We start from the raw sequence: 26,730 nt of genomic DNA, 5'->3' as shown, positions 1-26,730 counted from the left end.
TGAAGCCTTCAGCAGCTTCACTGAGGTGCTTGAGACTTGTGGATGAATTGTGGATGTGGGAAGGACTCTTTACTAGGGCATGTAGTGATAGGACAAGGGGGAATGGTGTTAAGCTGGAAGAGGGCAGGTTTAGATTAAACATTAGGAAGAAATTTTTCACTTTAAGGGTGGTGAGGCACTGGAACAGGTTGCCCAGAGGGGTTGTTGAGGCCCCATCTCTGGAGGTGTTCAAGGCCAGGCTGGATGTGACCTTGGGCAACCTGGGCTAGTGGGAGGTGTCCCTGCCTATGGCAGGGGGGTTGGAACTCGATGATCTTCAAGGTCCTTTCCAACCTAAACCATTCTATGATTCTATGAATTGGCCTTATATATTATACTTACAAGTTTAAAATATTGGTGTGTGGGACTGATAGGATATGGGCTTGTCTGCAGTGTATTTTGGTGTGTATGTCTGTGCAATGATTGATGTGAGTGTTAAACTCTATAGTAAGGGAAAACCAAAGTGCTCCATTTGTTTTCAAACGCACTTGTGTGAGAGATGCACCAAGGATCCCATTCGTCCCCAGACAGAGGCGGATTCTTCTTCATAGAATCATAGAATCAGTGAGGTTGGAAGGGACCTTTAAGATCATCAAGTCCAACCATTAACCTACCCTGATAAAAACACCACCACTTCTAAACCATGTCCCTAAGCACCTCATCTACCCTTTTCTTAAACACCTCCAGGGATGGTGAATCCACCACCTCTCTGGGCAGCTTATTCCAATGTTTAATAACCCTTTCAGTGAAAAAATGCTTCCTAATATCCAATCTAAACCTGCCCTGACATAACTTGAACCCGTTTCCTCTTGTCCTATCACTTGTCACCAGGGAGAAGAGGTCACCTCCCATCTCTAAAACCTCCTTTCAGGTAGTTGTAGAGGGTGATAAGGTCTCCCCTCAGCCTCCTCTTCTCCAGGCTAAACAACCCCAGATCCCTCAGTCGTTCCCCATAAGGTTTGTCCTCCAGACCCTTCACCAGCTTTGTAGCCCTTCATCCTGCAACAAAATAGGAAACTCAAATGAGGAGAAGAGTTAATGGTCTTAAACTCATCAGGGAGGTTTAAAATTACTTCGAGGGTGAAGGCGCTTTGTCCAACATGGCTCTGACTTCTGTAAATTTACTTATAAAAAAGTATTACTTGCTATATTTTTGCAAATTTTTGACCTTTTGAGCAGAGCTTTGATGTGGGTCTTAAATCACTCACCAGTGCAAGGGATGGGATTCACAAAGGAGCAAAGCCCATCAGGCACCCAAGTCCTTACGGCTTCTTGGAAAAATCCTGACCTGAATACTTTGCCCTGTTGACTGAATTAACTGCTCTGAAGTGTATGGGAGTTCAGGCTATTTGTGCCCTCTCGAGGAAATGTGGAATGCTCCGGCGGGTAATGACCCCACTGGATGAGACCACAGGGCTCTTTCTACGAGGACAGTGAGGCGTGTTAATTTTTGAGCCAATTATCATTCAGAAGCGGTGGCAAAACAGGCAGCTCTGCAGAGCTGACAGCCTGAAGCAGGTCTTGCAGGAGCTGTCGATCTGTTCCTGGTCCATCTCTTTTTCCTGGATCAATGGACAGGGTGGGGGATGATTCCATTGAGGTCCTGCATTTTTCCTCTGCTGTTATTTATCCAGCAAGCAGGAGCAGACTTTTTTTTTTTGTTGTTTTTGGTAACAGAATGCAACTAATTGTTCTGATTAAACCCATACACAGTCAGAGGAATTTTTCTACACCACTTGTGCTACCCCTCATAGCCGTCGTGGGAAATCCTTCCCGGGAGGGATCACCTGGGAAGCGGGGAGGGACAGGGCTGTTTTGAGATCCCTCTGCCCTTCGGGTAACAACATCCTATAGACAACATGTCACAAATCCTTGTGTTGCTTATGGGAAGTGGGGGCAGGAGGAAAAGAATACTGATTTCCAGTAGATTAGCAGCTATTGTATCATCGCACGTTGCTTAATAAGCCTGATGTTACATGTGAGAGGTAAGCTCCTTAGTGGGAGCAGGGTGCACTGTAACGACCCTTTGTGTGCAGGTCTGTCGAGATGAAAGGTCCCTCCTCAGGTTATCGGGTGAGCTGCGCGGCACGCAGAAACACCGGCTTCAACTTAGTGTCCTGTGCAGATACTCCTCAGTCTATTAATGCTCTCAAAAATCTGTTTAGGAACCTGTTTTTTTTGTTTTGTTTTGTTTTGTTTTTCTTCTTCCTCTGATTCCACCCAGGACAAATTTGACTTGGAAATGGAACAGAAATGCTGTGTCGTGATTTTTAAAAATAAATAAATAAGCTATTGCTATGAAAGGGAGCTCATTGATCCTTCCCCGCTTCATTTATAATTACCCTCGTATGCAGTCACCCTACCTCATCTTTAAAAAACAAAACCGCCTCTCAAAACCCTGCCGGACAGCTAACACGGCTTGTTGTGTCCCTCCCCCGGTCTCTTCAACCTCAAGAACTTATAAAATATAAGTGTCCACAATAAGATTATAAAATGTTGTAAGATTGGAGCCTTTGCTTTCCCGGCTGTTCTGTAAATAGCTTGGTGTCTCTTGGATGTGCCCTGAGGCTCTCCAACCTGAGGCCTGCCCACATCTTGAGTTCTACTTTCCTCCTCGCAAAGTGCCTCTGGCTAGTGGAGCTGTCGATGCAGCCCCTTCCACCCCCCGCCCTGCCAAGAAAAAGCTTTTTTTTTTTTTCCCCCCTCCCCCCCCTTTTCTTTTTTTTAAGACAGCTGTACAGTTGTAACAAACCTCGAATAGCTACTTTTTTTTTTTTTCTTTCTCCTCTTTATCAGTTGCAGGTAAGGCTAAAACCTAAAATATTCATTTGACACTTGCGGGTCGGGGGCACTCAGCGCAGGTGCGTGAAAGCTCTGGTGCGGCCGGTTTGGCAGTGGCTCTCCCAGCGGGTCCGTGGGGACCTGGCATGTGCCCCCATCCTCACCTGCTGCGGGGACCACCCCATCCCCTCGGGGGTCCCTGACGCTGCCCCAGCGCCCACGTTGGGCCCTTGGCTTTGGCAGAGCATCCCCTCGGTGAGCGCTCTTTCTCAGGCTGGCTCCTGGGTGGTCCAGGGCTGGGCTGTCATCTCCCGCAGCCTCTCCCCAGGGATTCCTGCACGGGCTTGTCACCCTCCCCCTTACCCCCCCTTGGCTCTTGCCCCGCTGGGAAATGCTGCCTAACTCCCAGGATTTAGTAGTAAATAGGCTGCCCTGCGCCGGCTTTGGGATTGTGAACGGTTACGCATCCCCGTTTTTGTCTTTTTTCCTGGGGAACGCGGTGTTTTGCGGATGTTTCTCAGCCGAGGGGGGCTGCGGGGGTCCTCTCTCCTCTGGGGCAGCCCTGGTCCCCGCATCCCACCCTCCCCATGGCCGAGCAGGGATGTGCCCCATCCTGGGGAGAACTCCCATAAGGAGTAAGTCATTTGCTCGTTGTATCGGGGCGGTGGGCTTGAACCTGTTCTGCATTTACCTCTGTAGGAACCCGATTTACCATCCTCGGAGGAGATTTCGCTCCCATTACACAGCCAGATATGTCTTTCTGCTCTGCTTTCTCGCTCTTTTAAGTGGAAGTTGTTTTTCTAGTACCTGCTAAGTTCCTTTAATTTTTTTTTTTTGTTGTTGTTTTGTTTTTGCATATTCATATCGAGAGAGACGGAACATAATATACATGAACAGGCTTAAACACTCAGTGTTCCCAAACCACGGTCCTTTAAATAAATAAATATAAAAGTTGCCTTGCGGGCCAGCCAGTTCAAAATGCCTGCGCTATGTTTAGCAACAAGAGCAACATTTTTGGCTCTTTACAGATTTATAGGGCTCGGGGCTGCTCGTGATGACTCCTTTGGTTTAACTTTGGGGCTGTGGCATCAAAGTGTGACAAATGCAGACCTGGGGAGCGCGGGCGTGTTGTGTCTGCGGGAGCGCGGGCTGCGTTCCCCGGAGCCATGGAGTTAGGTGTTCGCCGCCGGATTGCTGCAGAATAGCAACCCTCACCTCTCCAAAACAAACCTCTTCCACAACCGCAAGAATTTGGCGCGTGGGGCAGAGTCCCTCCAGGACATGAGCTGTTGTAGAGCTGCTGATACCCGTCTCCCCGGGACAGAGGCCCCTTCCCAGCCAGCGTTTCTACAGGGTTTTGTTGTTTTTTTTTTTAAATTACGATTATTTTTTTTTTGTCTCCTCCTGCCTCTCTTCCCCCCACCCTTTGAGAGGGAAGAATGCAGGCTCGTGCATGCTGCATTTTTCCCCACGCAGAAGAAAATCTGGTTTTTCTTTTTCCTACAGATGCGCGGAGCAGTGTACGATTTCGGTTTGCTGTTTAGAACAGTGGCTTTTCCTTTCTTTTTCAGTTCATTAAAACAGAAAGGATTATTTTGTGTTAGTGCATTGTGGTGTTTGACTTTTGTTCCTAGTCACTTTAGCCCAGTGAGCGGATAAGTCAGTATAGTTGTTCTGATTTAAGAAAATTTATCTCTCTGCGTAAACATAAAGAACATTTCTCCAAAACTTCTAGTAGTATATTTTGTAAATCTCTGTCCCTAAAATACGCCAATTCAGCCGAAGTTGCTTAAGTTTAATGCATAAACTACAGTTGCTTGAAAATTCAAAATGCTTTCTGGAGGCATGCCACACCGTTATTTGAATTTTACAGGAATTGGACTTATTTTCATTGGAGTGCCTTTTTTAATTGGGGGGGAAAAAAAACCCTCACAGTGGTCTCCATTCTGGGCCATATTTGCTTTCGCGTCTTGTCTATCTGCATCTCTTTTGAGAAAACAACGTTTTATTTGTTCTTGAGGAAGACTTTGTGTGGCTGATGATTCAACTAAGAATATTTTTAAAATACTTCATTTAAATACCATAAATGCATATTGCATTGTTTTGGTGGTGCTGGAGGAAACCAGAAAAATAAACACACGGGGTGGCTGCCCAGGAACAAGAGGTGACAGCACAGATTTAGTGAATACTTCATTTGTTTGGTTTTGCTTTCATCCCAAATGATTCACTTAGTCCTCCGCCTAAATATAATTCTTCCTACTTAACCAGGAGTCAGCTTTGCCTCTGGCCAGACGGGGTGTCTTTTCCATGGGTATCTGAAGGCATGCCTTCGTCTTTTCCTCTTCCGACGGACGATTGAGACATCCAGCTTGCATTTGGAAGGAAAAATGGGTGCGAGCGGTCTTGCCGGCCCCACGGACTAACGCCGTCAGGGGAGCAAATAGGAGGATTATTGATAGGGGAAACAACTGGTGCCGAATCCTGGGAGGGAACGTTTCTTCCCCGGCTCTCTAGGAGGGATTTGGAAAGAGCCGTAATCCTGGGTTAGGAGTAATTTGTTACAGCAAGATGATACTTGAGTGGCAGGAGGATTCTGGCGGAGGCAGCGAGAGGGTTTTTATTCAGAGGAGTAGCTGGTCTTGCAGAAGGTCAGTCTGACACAAATCCTACCCCAGCCCACAAGTTTTGTTTCTCGGCCGGCGCAATTAGCTGAGGGGACTCTCGACCTCTTTTACATCTTTCCAAGACATCTCCGCACATCTGAGCTAAAAGATTACGGCGAGGAATGTGGACCAGGATATGATGCAGTGGAAAGTTGTGGCTTTGTTGTTCTTTCTTTTTTTTTTCCAAGGCAGGCTCTCTGAAAAACAAAAAACAAAATAACCTCAACAGCAACCTTCCCAGCTTCTCCTAGGAGGTCACAATATTGCTGGTTTCAGTGTTATCTCCGGGACTTTTTCCTGAGGTTGCCTTTAGGTTACGTTTTTGATTAAACTTTTTGGGTTTGTTTGTTTGTTTTTTTTAAAAAAAAAAAAAAAAAAAAGGAAAGATAGACAAAAGTTACCAACCCCAGGGAAAGAGAATTTTGCAAGTTTTTGGTTTTCACGAGGGCGTGAAACCCTTGGAGCCATCTATTCTGCAGTAACCCCTTGTTGCATTGAAGACCTAGTCGCACATGGAAACCACAAGGGAGGCGACAGGAAATTCGGTATGAAATTTGCTGGGTTTACTAGAGAGTGGCTCCCGGCAGTTCACCCAGAATTGCTACATCGACAGGAATTTTTGTGGTAGTGATTCGAGTCATGAGTTTCACTTACCCAACAGAGGGAGAAAAATATGACTCTTTCAGTAAAACCCCGTTAGGCAACATTACAATAACAGGCAAAGAGCGAAATTCTCCTGTCGCACCTTTGCGGCGGGATGCCGCCCACCCGTGCCTCTCACTCGCAGGTACTGCACAGGACCCCAGATGAGAGTTTGGATCAAAGAGTGAAGAAAAAAAAACCCAAACACTAAAACTAAAACGATCCCAAGTCAGATAGTCTGAGAGGCCCTTTCGGTGGGGGATGTGTCTCGAAGGGCATCCTTCTCCCCTCTCGCGTGTTCGCTGGCTTCTGATAGCTGGAGGTGCCAAGTGCTTTATCAATCAACCCTCTTCTGGCTCAGACTTGATAAATGTGGCTTCTGAACACCCATGGCTCCTCATAGAAGGTGCGTGACAGATGCCTTGTACATGGTCTCATGGTACTGGGGCATGGTGCTGCCTTGCTGAGGGGCCACCACCACGCCACAGCTGGCCCTGGCCTTCCTCCTCCTCCTCCATCCCTCCGCATCATAAGAAACCCAATCAGACTCTTTTCCCTCCTACAAATCAGAAACGCTTGAGAGAACAGGTTGGGTGATGGTCAATCTCTGATGATAGTAACAAATGAGGAGGGCAGGTAGGACGGACGCAGGACAGCGGTGCACAAAGATACGCTTTTTTTTTCTTTTTTTTTTTTTCCCTCCTTCGTACACATACACACAATGGAAAATGGTGCAGGTTCAGCAGCCGTTTTGCATCCTGGTCACGTAGAGATGACTTTCCTGATGGGCATTACCACCAGTAATGGGTACCGAAGGAGTCTGGTTCACGCTTCCTGTAATTAGGAAACGTGTAACTCCTGCTCCAGACTCCAAGTGGTGGAAGGGAGGGGAAGATGGGGGGGCAATTTTGGAGACCCCCTCTTACTCCTGACGCCAGCATGCTGTCTTGGGCCACGGAGCCGAGTGGCGGTGTGAGAAGGGAGCAGGACAGAGCAGACATGTTCTGCAATTTTAAAGCAGAACCAGGCTGGTTGACCGCTGAACTCTGGTTTGGTTTGGTTTGTGTGTTGTTTTTTGTTTGGGTTTTTCTTTTTTCTCCTTAAAAAAAAATTTTTTTAAAAAGGTAGTTGCAAGCTTAAAGTTGTAGTACCTCCTGTACAAATGGAGTTATGCTCTTAACAGAGTTGGAAAGTTCTAAGGGAGGCAAGGTTCCCCTGGAGCAGCCCTTCTGTTACAATGGAGGTGGTTCAGTGTCGTGATCTCTGACGTGCTGTCAGATATTTTTACTGTCTTTATTTAATGGGGAGGAAAGGAATTATATTTTATAGACCATAAAATGCATTCTTGGACTTCATGCAAACACTAGTTACCAATTGTTCTCTCACTCTCTGGGAGATTGCCAGGAAGAGAAATTAAATGTTGGTCTGTACATCAAATTGTTTGGTGAGTCTTGGAGGCTGGTTTAGCTTTGAGTCTAAACAAGCCGTATCTACAGAAAGACTGTGCTGAGATTTCATGACCGTCCCATTCTTGCTCTAATGGAAACTCCATGCTTGAGTGGAACAGAACAGGTTGCAGAGAAAATCTGGGGAAAGCGGTTTGAAGACGAAGAAGTTTTTTTACTGGCTTAAAGTAAGCAGATAAAATGTTTTTTCTTGTTCCTCAACTCAAATTATGCTTTTATTTGTGCCTGTCTTTTGGAACAGTACTTTGTAGACATCTAAATAGTACTCAGCCATCCTGCTGATTTGTGCAGTGAGGGCTGTGGAGGCTTTCAGATTAAATGTGAAAAAAGTAATGGTGCTTTCCCAAGCTCCACCCAGGATCGAGACACTGCCTGCAGTTGTTTTGCTGAGATGCCATGTGAACTGCAGAAAGTAATGCTGTACTTCTGTGTCACATGAACACTCTTCCTCTTGTAAAGCTAAAAAAAAAGACTTTTAATTCCTGCAGTAGCTGATTAGCATTTACGTAGCTTCTTCGTGCTCAGTATGAATGTCTTGGAATGCGACTGTAGTCTACCAACCGTGCATTCATTAGAAGCAAAAAACCTGTTTTACTTCAGTTTTGCAGTAGAACTGATGACAAGAATGCCTATCATCCGTGTCAGAATGAGCAAATAATTATCTGAATTTGCTTGAACTTTCATAGGCAATAATTTTTAAGGAATCCTCTGGTTATTCTCTTTAGCTCTCTCCCACGGCAGCCGCCTCTGTGCCCTTATCACTGCGTATAGAAGAACGGTGTAAGTAGGGGCGCCGTGCGGCAGTAGTGATGGACCGTACCTGTTGTATCGCATCTCATCCGGGATGCGGGAGAAGAGCTGTGTGCACTGTGAGGGCGCTGAGCCTGGTCATTAGGTCAGGAGAAGGCAACTGATGTGGTGCTTCTGGGATGTTTGTCCATCTCCACTTGGTCTGACTGCTCACCCAAGACAGAACTGGTCGTTGAGGTGACCATGGGGCTCAAATGATTTCTTTGTGCCTTGTTCCATCCCAAAACGGGCATCATCTTTGCTCATCGCCTTAGATTGCCCTATGGCTTCAAGTGAGGCACTTCCAGCTCGTGGGATTTCTGCTTTAAGGTGTCCCTCCTTTGAGGTGATCTTGAACTCCTTAATCACTAACATGTTTCTGTAACTTTCAGCAGGCTGCGGAGGACTCTGCCTTCTCCTTTTTTTTTTTTTTTTATGCCCTAGCAGCGCTGCAGCAATGGGACGAAGGCACAGGCAAAATACTAAAATGAGCAACTCAAGGCCCCCGTTTCAGGGACTCCTTGTGTTTTACTGGAAGGGACGGAGACAAGGTCTCGAGTTCTCAATAACAGGGAAATTCAAGGCACTAGAAGTGTCTTCTTCAGGAATATATCACAAGATGGTTCGGCAGATACCAGTACTGCTGAATAAGTGGCGTTTTAAATCGGGAAGAGGACTTAATGCCTTATGTGCATGTGTCTGTGCAGATACACAATACTTACCAGTTCCATTTTTGTGCCACTTTTTTGCTATTTATGTATTTTATTTAATCATTTATTTTTGCAGTATTGCAATGGTTTAAAGGGTGATACTAGTTTGGGAAAAAAAAAAAACTGAAGATACGCGATAAATACTTCCACGTTTTACAATTTCATGCTTTCAGTTCTTGAACGCAGTGGGGAAATCTTTTGTGTGGAAAGGATCGGTCTCGTTGAAATGAGCTTTGTTGCTCTCATTTTGAGCAACTCCCCTGTGCCTCGTCGTGGTACATTACATATTCTGTAGAAGGGGTGAGCATTGTGGGTGGTGTCTATTACTTCTGGTACAAAAAATTCCAGACGCTGCAGATCTGTAAGAAATAGGAGGCCCTTTTAAAGTTCCTTCAGCAATCTCCTTCCATTATTTAAAATAAATCCTTCAGATTTTACTCTCACACTGTGCACCTCTACAAACAAGGTGATAACTGAAGACCAAAAATAAAGGGTTGAGGTAAATTTAGAGACAGAGCTGAAACGGAGGGTCTACTTTCAAATCCTTAGAGGCTTTGCCTTCTGACTTAAGTGGGATGCTAGTAGGTTGCAGATCTTCGTAGGTACCAAGATGAGCATCCTCTTGCAACTATTTTTCTTGTCCGCAGAGAGCAATTACAGTCTCGTTAAGCTCCATCTTTGTTCCTATCACCTTCCCCATAAATCTCAACCCTCCCCTCAGCATTGCGCTCTCCTGTGTTACTACTGGATTATCTCTGGCTAAAATTTGGCTAAGTATCCCCTCCCAGAAGAGCTGCTAACTCCTGAGCTTCAAAGTTGATGTCCAGGTGTGTTCTTCCATGTGATTCTGCAATGGTGGCCAAGGGAGAGACTAACAGCAAAACCAGGAGCAGGAATATTGCCATGTGCATGGCGCGTTGAGATCCAGGGAGAAAGAGCAGACTCTGAAGGTGGAAGTGTGTTCCCATGGTTAAGAAGAGGTATTGAAGGCCCATGGCATCAAGCTTGACTCCAGGAGCACTGCTCCTGCTTGTTTCAGTTCCTGGGAGCTAATAAGCACCAGCTGCAGGAAACCTGAGCTGGAAAGTGTCGTGCAGCTTTCCCTCCCTTTAAAAATACGGTGTATTTTTATTTTTTCTAAATTGCGTTTATGTATTTATATGCTGTGGGACATCACTCATAGAGCATTCCAGCCGTGAAAACAATAGCGTGACAAGGGAGCAGGTCCAGGTTGGACACCGGTGCAGGAAACACCTGCGAGATGTGTGCCATCCCTTCCATCGGGGCTGTGCCGCGGCGAGCCCGGCCCCGGCACTGGGGGTGGCTGCTGGCCATGAGTAAGAGTTTCCACCAAACTCCTCTAGTCTTGGATGTGAATTTTAGCTGCTTTTCACCAGCTCTGCTGTGAAATCTTGGGAAAGATGTTTGTTTGCCCCACCAGTGCCCAGGAAGGCAGCTGCTTTGGGTGGTATTTTGGGGGGGTGGGCATGCAGAGCTGCTCTCGTTGGGTCCGTGCTTTGCAGGACCTTCTGGTTGCAGATGGGAGGTGTGGACATGATCCTCACAGGAGTGGAGGGTAGGGTGGTGGGGTGGTTTGTTTTTTTTGGTTCCCCTTCTACAGAAAAAAATCTGGGCCGTTCAAATCATTTGCCTTTTCCCTTGTGCTGACAATTTAACAGCCTTCTTAAAAGCTTTGGTTTCTCTCAAGTACGCTCGCCCCATACGTGTTTTAATTTTTGTGCGGGGGCCTGGAGCTTAACAATTATTTTGTTTAAGCTCTCTGAGACTTGCCATAAAACTTTTTTTTAAAAAAAAAAAAAAAAAAACCAAACCAAACACACACATGCTAATGATCCCCATCAGATCATATTGTTAAACCGGGAATAAAATACTTGGGCCAAGATGACATTATTTAAAAAAATGTTAAAAGCAGGCCAGCAGAGCCCGTTTCAACAGTTCTGCACAGAAATAATTTGCACAGATTTGTTAGAGTTAATTTGTTGAAAAGCTCAATGTTTGCACAGGCGAGTCCTAATTTCCACACTGAGACACAGGAGCAGGAGAGGAGCGAGCGTTGTGTCCAGCCTTCGCAGGAGCGGGATGGTGGGAACTTCCCTCCCTCCGACCCTGCCCCCCTGGCGCAGGAATGTCAAAGCGGTGTCAGAAGGCTGGGAAAGTCGGCTTCGGATTTTTGCGGACTCCTCGCAAATCAGAGGAACCGTCTGGCTCAAATCTGCATTTAGGGCCGAGAGAAGAGGATTTCCTGCTATTTAGTTGCTCGAGGAAGGAAAGGATTTACCTCTCCGCTGTAACGGGACTTAATTTTTCTCCTCTTTAACAAGAGTATGGCGGCGTAGGGCGGCAGTAGTAAACCTGCGAAAGCCATCACGCGTCTGTCCCCCCCCCCCTTCTTCCTTCGCCCTCCCCCACGCCGTGATGCGACTCCCCTCCTGCCCGAGCATCCTCCCGCCCCGGCTCCCAGCCCCGGCCGTGGCTTTGGCGTCTCCCTCCCTCCATCGTGAAAGAGAGAGTTGCGGAGGGGGGCGGCTGCTGCGACGTCGCTCCCTCGGCCGGCTGCCGCGCTGGGCCCGCCATCTGGATCCAGTTAGCTCTCTCGGCAGTAGGGCTGAGTCTCATTTCCTCCAACCAGTAATGTTATATAGGCAGTGATCCTGTTCTGCCCTAACATAATTGAAAATTATGTGTATTGTAGGCTCGCAGCGCTGAAATGTAGACTCGTAAAAATCTGTGGCTCAGGTAGCCTGTGGAGATTGAATTTGGCACACAATGAAGCTTTTATGTAAAGTAAGAATTATAAGCCACCACATCAATATTGTGTTACAGGCATGACAATTCTTGGATGAGGAGGCCTCGAGTCGGGCTCGTCACCTTAAACAATGCTAATATTTCATACTTTATCAACGTTTTGAAACCAGCAAATTGGACCTTTTTTTTTTTTTTTTTTTTTTTTTTTTTTTTCTCTTGCAAATGTCCCGCCATGGAAGCTGTGGGTTCGTTAGCTTGACGCAGGCGTTGGCCGTGGGCTCTGGCCCTCTCTGTTTATCTGACAGACAGAACATCTCGCCCTTGGCGGGGCCGGGATGCTGCTCTGGATCCCGGCCACTTGGTAGAGCTTGTGGAAGTTGCTTTATTGACCCTTGCATGTCACTGCTTTCCGTGGGGGTTTTATTTTTTTCCCCCCACTGGTGTATGACCCACTGGTGGAAATGGAAGTTGTCCATGCGTGTGCTTGTCTGCAAAACTGAGCCCTCTGGGTTTGGATCGTTCCTGCTGGGCTCCACGTGCTTGTCCAAGAGGAGAAGCAGCTTTGGCTGCGTTTTAGGTTTTTGCACTGTAAGACTTCTTGGACCCTTTTTGGCAGGGATGAGTGAGAGAAGAACTTTGCTGAGAGTCCAAGCTAAAGGTTTTCAAAGCAGAAAAGCAAAGTATCAGTGAGATCTTCTGAAACTTTCATCTTGCACTTAGGCTGGTCAGCCTGGGGTGGGAGCACCCGCGCCGAAAGTACGGGCTCTTGTGAGATCGAGGTGGGGCAGGAGCAACCATACCTTCTTGCTCTGTTGCTTCTAAGAGAATTTATTGCTAGTAGAAACAGCAGAGCTGGCAGTCCTGAAGGCTTTGTAATCCCTGTGACAGCTACTGGCTGGACGGGGTCTGATGTGAGCATGCTCAGGCTGCTGTATCGGTGTCTCAGTCTGCCCTTGGGGTAGTCTCAGAGGAGCCCACGCATTTCTTGGCCTGTCTTTTTAGGACAGCCGCTGACCTGAGCTCCTTCATGGGTTATCATGGCTGTACGAATATTCCAGGGTTGCTCGTGACAATGGAGTGGTTGGTTTATTTTGGTGGGTAATGGCTTAGTGGCCATTTCCTGAAACACCACTGGTTGAGCTGGCAGGTTCTTGTAGGTGCTTTAGCTATGGTAGCAGTAACTTCTCACTCTTTGAAATGGTTTTGTGGAGTTTGAGAGCTGTGTACCGTGAGGCACACATCCTGTGAAGACGTTTTCCTTGGAAGAAGGGAAAAAATACTTCTCTAGCTGGGTGGAAAACCTGAGGAAGCCAGTAGTAGCTGTGACCCATCAGGACCCTTTCTGCAAATTCATATGCACCTTTATGTGGTGGTGTATCGATCACTAAGACAACTGATGGACTTCTAAAAATTTTAGCTATTGACTTGTTTAATAGTGCCATCTGCAAATCTGAAACGTATTAGATTTCCCCTCAAGTTAAGACACTCTCAGTCGGCTTAGGTTTTGGGTTCATTTTCTGTGCAATTGGTTGCATTTTTAAGCAGTTTCTGGAAACCACGAAGGGTTAGAAAGTTACTTTAACATCATCTCAACTTTAAAATTTATGTTGTGGTCACCTATATTGAAGAGGAGGGATTTGATACAAGCGATCAAATATCTGGAGGCTTACAATCGAGTCATAAGAGTTAGAAATGTCGCTTATGGTAGACTAGTTCTGGTTTGTTTGGGTTTTATTTCTTGTTTTTAAGAAGTGCTGAAACATTCTGGTCCACATTGCACAAATCCCAAATGTGAAGATGAATAAAAACAAGACTTCTTGGAACTTAAGGAACTCGTATGGGGCACAAATCCAGAGTATGGGTTTGTTTATTTGCATTCCAGTAGCTCAGAAATCTCAGGCCCTCCAAGCGATGGGAATTGGTAATGCATCCTCCTGCTGACTCCTGCTTTTGGTCACCTCAGTGCCCAGGGTCTTGCAGCGAACAGGCCTTGCATGCTAGCGAATGTTTTGCATACGTGAGCAAATGTGATAGTGATGTGCTGAAAGCATGGAACCAGATCTCCTTCCTTCCTTCATGGAGATTTAGATACGGCTTCCGTTGTTCGCCTGGGGTGGCGGGGGTTGTTTGTGTGTGGTTCTCCTTCAAGATTAATCTTTTTTTTTAAAAAAAAAAAAAAAAAAAAAGGTAAACATAATTATTTCTCTAGATATTTCTAGGAATAGATCTGTTAGGTCAACTGGAGTCTAGTGCTAAATAGGATCTTCTGCAGTGGCCTGACCTATGCGCACAGCTGCTTTTTGTAGTTCTGGGATGGGGCTGAAGGTATGTGGCAGTGCGCATTTCTTCCAGCACGATATAGGGCTTTTGGAGATCATGTGTTAACCAGTATGCCTGACTGGCACAGTGCAGCACCATGCGGAGGGGAAACCTTGGGCTGAAATGATATTTAGATGCACTGCGCAGAAGTTGGGCTAAGTTATTTCTCTGCGGGGCTGCTGTGGGTCAGAATGGAGCACCTCTGATGCGGCAGTCTGGGTACCAGCTCGAGACTTCACCTTTTTGGTGGAAGCCCTGAGCTCCGTGGTGCGATCCGGCTGGGGTGCAGTGGCTCCTCCAGCGAGTTTAGTGAGAGGATACGCGTGCCCGAGCACCAAAGTTTTAGTCAATATTTGATGCCGGTTAAATCCGTGGGAACGTTCTGCTCCTTCTTGAAGTGTAGTTAAGCTTTTTTTGCTTTTGAATCAGCACACCCTTACGCTGGAGACTCACTGCCTGTGTGTATTCAGCCTATCTACAGATGACAGTGACATGAGAAGTTGTGGCTATCCCCGAGCGCCTGGCCAGCACAGCTGGGCCTGGGTGCACCAGGCCATACTCTGTCTTGTACATCATCAACGGGAGAGCTTATTAAGTTTGGCCTTGTAATTGAATAAGTTACACTGTGCAAGTCCCTTATGGGTTGTTCGACAGAAGATTTCTCTCCTGGTGATGATGAACAAGAAGAAGGTAATCCATGGTGACTTCCAGAACTGGTGGAAGTAGGGAAGATAGATGCTAAGACCCAGCACTGCTTTTTGGGGTAGGGCTCGTGCAGCGCTGGAGGAGATGACATGGTGCATTTGTTGGAAGAAGGCTGACAGATGACCCGTTAAATAATTAGATCATACTCTTAACCCATGATCCATGTTTTCGCTCTTCTGAGATTGATAATCCACCTTCCCCTCCCTTGTCCCAGCCTCTCCATGGTTTTGGTATTTTGTTTCTGTGTGGGTTTTACTCTTCTAGATTTGCTACAATTAATAAAATCAATGTAACACTGTCTTTGCAGTCTACTTTATTTTCTTATTCCTGAACTGTAATGTGACGGTATGAAATTGTTAGTGTTCTGCACAGATTTTGTGTCCCCAAACACGCAAAGTCGTCTTAATTTTTGTTTCAGTTCCTTGCATAAATTTTAATTTATATCTTTTTACCCATGTTACCTAAGATTTGTTATTTTTTTTTGCTTTTCTTTTCTGAACTCATTTTTCTTTCCCCATTTTTGTTTCCTCCATCCAGTATCTGCAGATGAAATGGCCACTGCTTGATGTTCAGGCAGGGAGCCTTCAGAGTAGACAAGCCCTCAAGGATGCTAGGTCTCCATCTCCAGCACACATTGTTGTAAGTAAATGCAGAAAGATGTTTTTCCTTTGGTTTTTTTTGTTTGTTTGTTTGTTTGGTTTTTTTGTTTTTTTTTAAAAGGCATTTGACATAAATGGCATTGGTTGTCATCAGTTTTCTTTTACACAAACCAAAAGAGGAGTACTTCAAAACAAACAAAACCCTAACGAGCCCATGGTAAAAGGAGGGAATACATTTTCTATTGCTGGGCTGTTTATGAAATTATCATTCATGATGCTTCACTCTGTGCCTTGTAGGAGAGCAGAGAGTTGAAAATGCTCTAAAATTACACTCTGCAGAATTACTTAGTGGCAGCGAAGTCTGACCAGACCAGTTTACACATCTGACAATGTTGAACTGAAGAGAATGAAGAAACACTTTTGGAAAGCGTTAAATAAATAAAATCCCAAGCCTGTTCTATGGCCTTTAAAAAAAAGTAATCTTTTCTTACTGCAAAATTTCCAATGGAAGTTTGATAGTTGGTTGGCATTTTACCTGGGTGAAGGCTCAACAGAACCAAGCTCAACAAGAGCACGTCTCCCTTTGAGTTGTGATTACTTCTCATTTAGTATGAAAAGCGTTATCAAATGTTTAGTACTTACCTGCAAAATGTAAAACTCTTTACAGTAAGCAGCATTGCTAAAAAATAGCTTTTTTTATTAACTTCTCAGTTAACTTTTCTGTTCTTGGCTAAATTTTCTTGCTTCTATTGTGGAATATAATGTTGAGTTTGAAATGTTCAGTGTGAATTTGCATGAGAGGGGTTTGGGGGTTTATTTTATTTTCTAACATAGCATCCGTAGCGGTCTAAAAGGAAACTGTTTATTTATATGGTGTTATGCGAGAGGGGTGGTATACGCTGGCCCATCCTCACCCATAGCCAGTGTCGGTGCCATTTCTTGTTAAGGAGCATCGTAGCTCTGAGCTTTTATCTGGGAAATCCACCTCTGGAGAAGGTGGCATGTAGTGAGTTAGAATATTCTGAAACACTTTATCATCAAGTTTTACATGATTTTTTTTTTTAATAACTTTTTTTGTAACCAATGGATGACAAGGTGAATCCCAGGAAAAGAAGAATTGCTTGTTCTGTATTTCTTACTGTACAGTCTAAAGCTGACGTAGCTGGTAGATCATCCAAGATGCGCATTTGTTTTATTAGAAATTTAAAATCGTACTAAACACTTTTGAGGAGTTTCTTTTTCTATTGTTGTCTTTTTAACTTGAGAAGTATCAGCCCTTTGCTGAGTGTCTTATTTCTTTATTTAAAAAGAAAAAAGGATTCCTATCTCGTAGACTCCACACCTACCAAACCATCCCTCAGTGCAGCAGAGAGCGATTGGCACAGGACTGGTATTTGCTTAGTCAATATCTAGCAGTGGTTGCTTCACTTCTTGAGAATGGCTTTGCTTTTCCTTCCCATCACTGGAGGAAGAGATCAGAGAAAAGATGCTCGGCTGGTTATTTAGAAATCTATGGCCATCAAAACCCGCCGTCATCTTATTCTTAATAAGAAATGAACCAAAATCTCTTCCTTATTTTAATTTTTTAATTCTTTTTTTTACTGCGGTGCTGGAGGACCGACCGGCACGGGGGACGGGAGCGTTCCCGGGCTGGCACGGGGGAGCAGTGTCAGGCTTGCGGGAGGCGATGGTGAGGGAGCAGGAGGTTTCTCCTGGGTGGCTGCGGCCGGGGAGGACAGCCTGGGTTTGGTGGGTGGCTTCACTGGGCGTTGCCTGCGTTTCCCCGTGCTGAGCATCCTCCCGCCGTGCAGGAGAGCGGGTGCTTGCCTTCCAGAGCCACAGCAGCTCGTTGTGCCGGGGGCTGGCTGGGGTCCCGGCTCCTCCGGCCCTTCCACCCGGGTGGGGGCGAGGTGGAGGTGAGTGGACAACACAAATACACACACACAAAAAAAAGAAAAAGGGATCAAAAATCATGATCATTTTGGAAAATAGAGAAACCTGTTTCCAAGGAGGCTGAGGTTGATCTGCCGTGTATTTTGACCATTTATGGGGTTCTTGTGGGTCTCTTTAAAAGCTGTTTCACTCTGCTATTCAATAAAAAGCATATTTACCATAGCAACCACTTAGGCCGTGAGGAACATATACTACCTCTGAGATGGAGGCCACCTTCCAAAAGAGCCACAGCTGGCATTTGTAATGTGATCTTTTGTGCTACTTACAATGTTGGAGGGAGAGGAGGCGGAGGAGGGAGTGAGGGGGGGAGCAGTGGGGTTTTTGGGAGGGAGGGGGGGAGGTTCTACAAGGTTTAATGTTTATTTCTAGCAGCAAACTGTTTTGCCTTGTTCTGTTAAAGTAAATAAATAAGGGGCAGCTTTTTCCTCCTTTTTCCCTGGCACCCACCCCGGGCCACATTCATTCTGTGGAGTAAAAATGGTCTTATTTTTGGTAAATAAAGTTAGAGCGGGTAATGGCATTCTGGGGAGATGAAGCGGCTGCAGATGCCGGTTGGCCTGGGATGTGTCAGGTTTCTCTGGTGTCCCCGTTTGTCGCCGCTGTGCCTGCCCACAGCACCTGGGACGTGGCCCCTCTTGCACGAGGCTCTGTACCCGCTTCTGCATACGCGAAAACGCAATTAATCTTTTTACGGCACAATGCGAGGTATTTCACGGGCAAGCTGGAGTTTCTGTGCACGCGTGTAGTGTGTAACGTATAGGGATAGAAACTGGTTCTCCACCCACGTTACTGTGCCTGGTCTGCCTGCCAAGGGTACCCATGCCAGTTTTTCATCTTGAAATCAGTTGTGCCGCCCTGAAGATCTGTAGGAAAATGCTAACACCTGCAAATCATTCCTTATCTTTTCCCTATCTCTGAAATCAGGATTTGAGACTAATCTTTATAGCTGGATTACAAAGAGAGGAAAGGAGAGAGGGGGGGTGTCTTTTTTTCCCCTCTTTTTTTTTTTTTTTTTTTTTGTTTCTCCCCTCCCCCCTCCTCCCCTTTTTCCTTTTTTTTTTTCTCTATTTTAACGTTCTTGCTTCTCGGTGCTTGGCTGTGACTACCACGAGCTCGGTGTCGGGGCTGCAGCCTTTACGCCCAGCTCCGATGAAACTCCCCTTGGCTTCAGCGCGGGTTTTTAGCTGAATGACTCAAGGCTGCAGAACATGGCCGTCTGTAATGTCTTAAGTAAAGTCTGTACTATTTGTCAGCCGTCCTCCTTTCAGATTTGTTTAGGAACATTAAGTTAAGACTACGAAAATCGAAGCAAAAAGACCAGCATGAATAATTTGGCTGGATTGCCCCCAGTGCTGTGGGCTGGGTTAATACTGCTTTTCATGGTGCTTGAGAGAGTCTCCGAGGCCCGTAATGAGAAACAGAATATTAAACTGAAATTATGTTCAGCGTGTCTTGAGGAAGGTACAGCATGAGGCTCCATTTAAGACCAATGCATTTATTTGCATTTAGGTGCTTCACTCGTCTTGTAAGACTCTTGCATCTTGCTCTGGCACAGTCATGCTGCTTATCTCTGTCCAAAGGTGAAAGAAAACTGGGGGAAAGATTGTTTTAATAGTACGCTATTAAGCTTGCTAGGTCAAAATTTTGCATTCAGCCTGCAGATAGCACTATTATGAGGCTGGGATTTTTTTTTAAAGGGGTTTTATGGTTATTTCCCCTCTTTTTTTTTTTTCTTTTTTTTTTTTTTCCGACATGTGATTTCATTTAAGGTGTTAAGACTTTGTAAAATGTTTTTAGCAGGAAGTTTTTGGGTGTAAAGCAGACCCCAGCTGGGTGCCTTGCGTGCTTCTCTAAGCGGGTAGGGTGCTGGTTGTCTTGAAACGCTGTGTTCAACATACACCTGATCTGCTCCACACGTGTGCCACCGGCGGGGTGTTAAGGATGAGATCTGGGTGCCTCAGGAGTGGGATTCCCGCAGGAGAACCTTCTGTTGTGGTGTGGAGAGGCAAGTGAAAATGAGCGTGGTGTGTCTGCGCAAGGATCTCCAAAATCTGCTCACTACAGAAAGCAAGTTCCTTGACAACCTTTTTTATCAATGCGTGCGTTCCTACAACTTCGAGGACAAAACCAGCGCTGTTCTTCCCTGTTCTCTGCAAAGTCAATGCTCTGACTCAGCCGTGCCCTGTTTCGGGCAGGAGTATGGGTGAAAGACCAGTCCCGGGATCCCGCCTCCTGCTGTCTCGGCTGTACCGAGATGTGCTTTTAGTTTCCTTTGTAACAGGCAAAAACATTCTGAACCCAAAATGGTGGTGGTTTGGTACAGTATATTTCTTACAAAACAGTTAAAGGTCTAAAAGAAATCTTGCATTTTTCTTCTGTAGGGGGAGGCCTTTTGAAGTAAATGTAAATGTTACCTTGGGGGACGACTTCTAGTACTATTTGGCCTGGGCTTTCTAATATGTAGTGAACACAGCCGTAAAGTAGACTGAATCCCCAAGAACAAAGAATCACTGTGCAGTAGTGTGTCTAATTTTTTTCTTTTTCTTTTTTTTTTTTTTTTTTTTTTGCTTAAGGAGGTAAAAACATGTTTTTTAAAACATAATATGACAAGCAAAACTGAAGGCCAATCCATCTGAAACATACTCTGTTCTCAGCCTCTTCAACGTGCGTGGACAGCGAGCGTCGGGGGCCGCTGGGCGGTTCGGAGGGGTCAGGAGTTATTTCCCACAGCGGTTTGAGCTGAAGCTGCGCGGTTTGCTCTGCCCCGTCCATAACTTCTTGCAGTTTTGTCTGGTTCGCACTTAATGGCCTTGGAGAGAAAAGAGAAATACCTACCAGTGATCATGAGGTTTATCTTAGATTTTGAAATTTCACCGGCCAGCAGTGTCCCTTCAGGCAGTCCGGAAGTGGGGCGCATCCAGACGTATGCGCAGTCCTGTATGTGTGGAGCCATCTGGAAGCAAAATCTTGCAACTTCCACTGGCAGTGCCCCAGGAGGGCTTTTAGAGCTCTTGCTTTGTTTGTCTTTAATATTTTGTGGTAGAGAGGCTGTTCTTCCTCTGCAGTAGCCTCTTGAGATGTTCTTGGATTTCGGGCCGTGTGTGCCCATGATGGGACACCCTCTTCCCTGGAGATCTGCGGGGCAATCCTCTGAGCACGCAGACCACCTTGAGAGTTGCAGGGATGTGGTGGGGTTGTGGGGTGAGGGAGTTGGGCATCGTTCACCCCAGTGCCTGCTATTGAGAGAGGCACATACGTGGGGAGAAGGAGGGAGCTGTGTGTCTGAGCTGTGGTGGTACCCTGGTGGTCCCTTATGGCAGGTAGGTCGCACCTCAGTGCGTGGACTCAACACACAGATCCCCGAGACTCACCCCGTAGAAATATCCATGCAGACTTTATTGGAAAGCTCCTTTAGCGACTCTCTCCTTTTTTTAATGCTCTATACTTTATTTGGCTAATTGCTCTGGCAGTTGCAAAGTAAACAAAATGTTTCATTAATACATGCCCAAAAGTGTGCAAACATCTTGTCCTGAATTTTCGGAGCTGCATGGAATTAAGCCACAGAAGAAATTAAACTTGCTGAGAATTTTGTGGCTAAATCTTTCACCACTAATTACTTTTGATTTTTCGTTGGGAAAGGTTGTGTTTGGGGGGAAAAAAAAATAAATAAAAAAAAAAATCTGTGTTCAAACCTGAATGTTTGGGGCTAAGTATAGAATTCATCTACCAGCAGCCCAATAAAATTATTTTGGATGGGTTCCTATAAAACACACACGTTATATTCAGTACCCACTAAGTATGAATGAGAAGCCCAGTGCTTGGTTTGTCTGGAGCACAGAAGAAATGTGGACTCCTAAAAAGTAATTCACTCGGTAATTTGATATACTTGCAAAATAGTTCAGACTTCAGGGGACTGCTTCATGCCGTTGGGTTTACGCTGTGGCACAATGACCGTCCTGTACAGACTTTATTTAGGTACTGGAGGTAACCCCTCTGCTTCCGTGTCGAGACTGGGGAAACGTGCAGGTTTGTGCCTCTTACTGTGAAGTGAGCAGGAATTTAATGCTTCTGCAAACATCAGTCAGCACTAAAGCGCCTTCAGAAGACACCTTGGGGCTGGATTGGCAGCTGGGATGGATTGTCACGCTTGGTTGTAGTCAGGAGATCTGTGAGTAGCTCCAAGAACTCTGAAGTATTTGGATGTTGGGATGTTTTAGCTGTGAATAAATGCTGTAAAATGTATAGTACTGCCAACCCCAATTGTTCTTGGATCATGAGTCAGGCCTCAAAAGATCATGAGGATTGGTGTTGGTTTTTTTTTTTTTTTCGGTGGTGTTTTTGTTTGTTTTCTGTTTCTTAAATAATACATTTTGTATTCTCTTTATTTGTTCTCTGGTTCCTGAGCCTGCAGGGTATACTCCGCTCATTCTCAAACTTTTCTCTACAGCAGTTCAGGAGCTTGCTGTGTGCTGTAAGCGGAGGCTGAGGTTCTTCCCTAAACACTTGACTTCAAGGCTACCACGCTTTACGAAAAATAGCAAGTATTGCTAGACTGGCTATAAAATCGCAGGAATCGGCAACTCTACATGTTGCTCCAGGAGAAGGGAGCTGAGTTAGGGGTGTTACGATATGCTTGGTGCAGTCTGTTGAGCATCCATTTCTGGCGAATTACCTGGCGGGGCTTCGGGAGAACCTGGTCCCTGGTGCCTGGGAGGGCTGCGGTTCCTGGGTACCAGGGTGGCTTGCCTTGAGACGGCTGCGGTGAGTGCTCCCTGCTCCCAGGCAGGGCCAGGCTTCTCTGACGTTACCGGAGACAGCTCAGCGGGTCCTCCTGAAGCAGCAGGTATATAGCCCAGGATATTGCAGTGAACCAGCATCAGTTGTGATTTGCTGGAGGGGCTGTGCTGCAGCTCCTGCTCCTGAGCTGGAGCCCTGAGATCTGGCGTTTTGGTTTGCGGTGGCACACCAAAATAGATCTGTTCTGTCTCTCCCTGACATATCTGAGTATCGAAACTCTCTGGGTGAGGGGGAGGCAAGATGAAGGCTTGCTCATCAGAGATCCTTTAAAAAATACGTAACTATGCTGCCTTCAGTGTGGTTGGAAGTGCATCTGCTGCACGGTTGCCTCTTGTATCTTTTGTTTATAAAATACCCATTATGTCCCAAATGCGACGCAATAAAAGTGCCTTAAGTTCTGGCCCTCTCTGACCAGCTAGTTTGGGGGTCTGAAAAGCTGCAGAGAGCAGCGTTGCAAGGTGGAAACCTACACTGGGAAGATGGTTTAGGAGAGAGTATTTTAGCACAGAGGAGCCCGAGCCGTGTTTTGGATTCAGTCACCGGGCAGCTTGTTAATGCCGGAGCGCGCGTGTTAAAATTAACTTCTAGGGACTTGCGTGGGCCTAAAATTAAATATCGGGCAGCCATCAGCTCTCCCGCAGAAGAGCGGTCGGGGCTGAGAGGAGCGGGGGGCAGCGCAGACGGTCCCTCCCCGAAGCCCGGGGCGGCGTGCGCGGGGATGTGGCAGCAGCAGCCCTGCGCGGCGGCTCGGCCTTGGCAGCGGGCGAAGAGCTGCGGCAGCGCCGGGTGATGCCGGAGAGCCAGATGGGTGAGCCTGTCAGATCAAAGACGATGCATACCGAGGGTGGCAGGCTTGGCAGGGCCGCTCGCCGCAGGTCCTGCTCCCCGCGCACCCTGTCTGCGGCTGAAGTTTGTGGCTGGATTCAGTCTGGAGCTTAGCGAAGTAGGTATTGAATAATGCAGCCTGGTTTGGGGCCAGGACCCGTGCTGACGGGAGCAGGAGCAGCCATCGTGCGCAGAGCAGAAGATTTAACGGGTGTTGATACGGCCCCGGCGCTGTTTTTGCCCGAATTTCTAGAACCACAATCTTTCCTTTCCAGTACGGCTTTGGGCTTGTTGACGCAGAGCGGAAAAGCCCAAATAAGCAGTCGAAGTAGCTGTCTCAGAATGACTATTCCTCATTATCTCTCCATGCGGCCACTCTTATTCAGCAGTAAGAGGTCCTTTGTGTGGTTTAGCTTAATCCGCTTTGGAAACGGATTAAGCTAAATCTCACAAAGAAACTCTTAGTGCTGAATAACAGTGTCCACACGGAGAGATAATTCGAAATAGTTATTCTGCATTTTTCAATTCACACTTGAGCCCTTGCACAAAAACTTCCCCGTGCAGACGAGCCCACTTGAATAGGAACCTCCTATTTTCTGTCTAAACAAGGTCTGTGTCCTGTGTCCAGGTGCTGTAGTAAAGAAAACAGCACGTATTTATCATTAAAAAGGAAGGGAGCTGGCATTGCTGGGCTCGGGACCGTTTGTTTGCCAGGTTGCTCAAGCCCAGGTTTAATGCTCTTCTCACCAGTTCGTGCTGTTTGGGACTATATTATTCATGGGATACTTCACTTTCTGGACTGTACACACATCAGTACTCTCCTATGGAAGAAACTGGAGCTGCCTAGTAAACAACTGCATATAGAGAAGGAAGGATGCTTTCTCCTCTGTCCTGTGCAGAGCTGTTTGGCAAGGGGCAGATCCATTTTGGAAAGCTTTTGGAGAGGAAGAGATGTCGCAGATAGTAAGGAGTGATGCCTTCGTGAAACAATCTCCCACCCCTAGTCTCTCCCCAAGCAATGTTCCGTGCCTGATTTCACTAAGCTCATCTAGAAATTTTTGTCAAGCAGACGTTGCTTTGAATCTGCAGCAGGCTGGTTGCAAGGGTCTGCTTCCAGGGGACCTTGCCTTGAAGCTTCGCTTGTACCTGACAGCTACCGGGGAGCAAAATCATTCCGCGCTTTCCTGAGATGGGAAAACATTACTCACTCCTCTGTTTTACCAGTGCAGCCAGAAAGATGTTAAGTTTTCCCAAGGTGATTTTGCGAAACTGATGATTTCCACATCTGCATTTTAGAGCAAAAAAACCCAAAACCCGAAGCCTGCAGCCCCACAGGAAAAACAAAAAAGAAACTGAAGTAGTTTTTGAAATCTAAACCTAAAATCCTAACGTGTATCAGACCTTAGAGGAGGATTACTTTTGGCGTTGTTAAGACCCTGCGTGTCCATGTGCGCTTGTGTCAGATGTACCTTAAGTCTCATCTTTGGAATTAGGACGTTTGGGGGAGCTGAGCCAGCCCTTCCTCTACCCCAGCGAGCAGTAGCTCTGCAGCCGGGCGTATAAAGGTAATGAGGGGTGGGCTGGTGTGGGGTCCCGGGCGTGTGTGGTTTGAACCGTATGTGCGTGTATACGAGAGGAAGGCTGCTTTCTGCCTACCCTTCCTGATGGAATTCAGAAGTAACCAAATCTTTGGGGTTGGGTGTGGGTTTTTGTTTGTGGTGGGTTGTTTTATTTTTTTTTGGAGAGGGAGGGGTTTGTTTTGTTTTGTTCTGTGGTTGGGGTTTTTTTGGGTGTGGGTTTTTTTTTTTTTTTTTCTTTTGCAACCCTACCCCTCTACCTCTTGTGCAAAATAAGGACCTCGTGGTGTCCCTGGGCCTTGCAGTGCTGCAGAAGGAGGTGGGTCTGTGCTAGTTTCCTAGGAGAGGCGAGCGGTTCCCTAACGCGCATTTTTCCTGTTGGCAAGACTCAAAGACTTCTCAACTACTATTACTGTGGAAACTAGCTTCCCCTTCCCCTTCCTTTTGAGTTTTTAAGCCTTGATTCAAGAAATCATTAAACGTGAGCTGATGTCCATCCGTGTTCTGGACAACACTTAAGTGTGTGCTCAAAGTATGGTCTTGTATAGTGATGCTTTTCTGAGGTGGGGCGCTGGAATTGAGTATTTATATGAAATAAATCCCTGTGCTGAGAGATGGTCGTGGCTTCTGCCTGCGCCCCAGCTAGCAAGTACTGAGAAAGGAAAGGGAGGGAGAGAAGGAATAGCGTGTCCCGAGCTCCTCTCCCCTGCAGCTTGTCCTTGTGCTGACCTATTTCTTCCCCAGGCTATAGGAGAAGGAAACACCCCCAAGGAGGGCTTTGGTCTCTTGTTGCACATCTGCCCACTGGGAAATGCACGAAATCTCTGTGGTCTCCTCCCCTGGCTGGAAGAATAGTGTCGGAGAGGAAAGACACCACAACAAAATGTCCCGTTGTATTCCTGCAGAGCTCCGCAATGTCAGTATAGCGTGTTATGGGGACGTGACTGCCCTGCAATAAGGAAATGGTATTTTATGGAGGAAAGCAGAGTGAAGGAACCTGAAAGCCTCCAGACTTTCTTAGCGTGCATTTACAGCCGTGAACGCTTTTCCTGCCAAGCAGCTGCATGGAAGCAGTATCATTAGAAAACCCCAAATGGTTGCAGCGCACAGTTTTTTCCCTGGCGGCAGAACTTCTGTTGCTGCATGTTGGACATGTCTACATGGTTAATTAATATGAAGCAAGCAAGGGTTTGAATTGCTAAAGCTATAGCTGCTGCACGTTGACTCCCCATCTCGATGCTTTTCAGGCATGCTGAGCACTTTGGAGGGAAGTCGTTTACTGGACGTGAATTAACCTGCTCCTCATTAAAGGGCTCTGATGGCCAGGACAGGTTACCTTGGGATAAGCTCTGGTGTGAACCAGAGGCGTGCCGGTTGCTCCACAATTGCTGCCTGAGGGGTAAACGTGAGGTAGCAGATGCCATTTGGACTGGACGTGAAGTTTGCTTGCGTCTGTGTCCAGAGCTGAGCACGTGGCCGGGCAGCTACAGAGGTGCTGTAAGACCTCGGTGGAGCTCACCCTGCAGTAACTTGTTCTGCTCGTCATGCCCGGAGCACATCCAGGGAGCGCCCGGTCCCACCGTAGATGGACTGTTAAGCTCCATTCCTGCGTAGGCGATCGTTTGGGCACCTCAGATCGTTGCACTGAGGAATCTGCGGGATGAGTAAATGGTGAGAAAATTTGAGGGAGCAGCCCCAGAGCTGATGGGAGAGGAGAAGAGCCAAGGAGCTGGCGCCTGGTTCACTTTCTGGCCGACTCGGCTGCTCCTTGCCTGGGCGCCGAGCCGCGCTCATGGCTCTTACATTAAACCATCATCCTGCTCCCGTTCGCTGGTGGTCGGGATGAGGTGCCTTCATCTGGGGCTGGAAAATTAGGGACCCTTCTCCTCCCAAGCACCCTCCAAGACTGATGGTGATGTCTCCCTGTGGACGCTGTGTTTCACTGCTGTGGTTGTGCAACGAGCAGGTCAAAGCGCTTGGTGCAAATTCAAGATAATTTTGTTATCGCTTTATTGCCACCTGTATTTAAGAGGATCTAATAAACATGCCGCGCTCAGAAAAGCGGGTCGTTGTCCCTGCCCCGAAGAGCTCAGGCCCAG

The 26,730-nt window shown here is 46.6% G+C and overlaps 1 protein-coding gene across 4 annotated transcripts in view; it reads left to right on the top strand.

Moving 5' to 3' along the window:
• Nucleotides 1-26,730, top strand: part of TCF7L2 (transcription factor 7 like 2) — a 184,000-nt gene that overhangs the window by 50,401 nt on the left and 106,869 nt on the right. For all 4 annotated transcript variants that reach the window (XM_082486156.1, XM_082486155.1, XM_082486157.1 and 1 more), the window contains exon 4: nt 15,418-15,519. In XM_082486156.1, coding sequence (XP_082342282.1) covers nt 15,418-15,519 — 102 coding nt within the window. The remainder of the gene's footprint in view (nt 1-15,417; nt 15,520-26,730) is intronic.

The sequence above is a fragment of the Vanellus vanellus genome, assembly GCF_965231255.1.
Source record: "Vanellus vanellus genome assembly, chromosome: 7".
In the NCBI taxonomy this organism is placed as follows: domain Eukaryota; kingdom Metazoa; phylum Chordata; class Aves; order Charadriiformes; family Charadriidae; genus Vanellus; species Vanellus vanellus.
The sequence above is the reverse complement of the archived record's forward strand: the minus strand, read 5'-3'. Positions and strand labels throughout refer to the sequence as shown.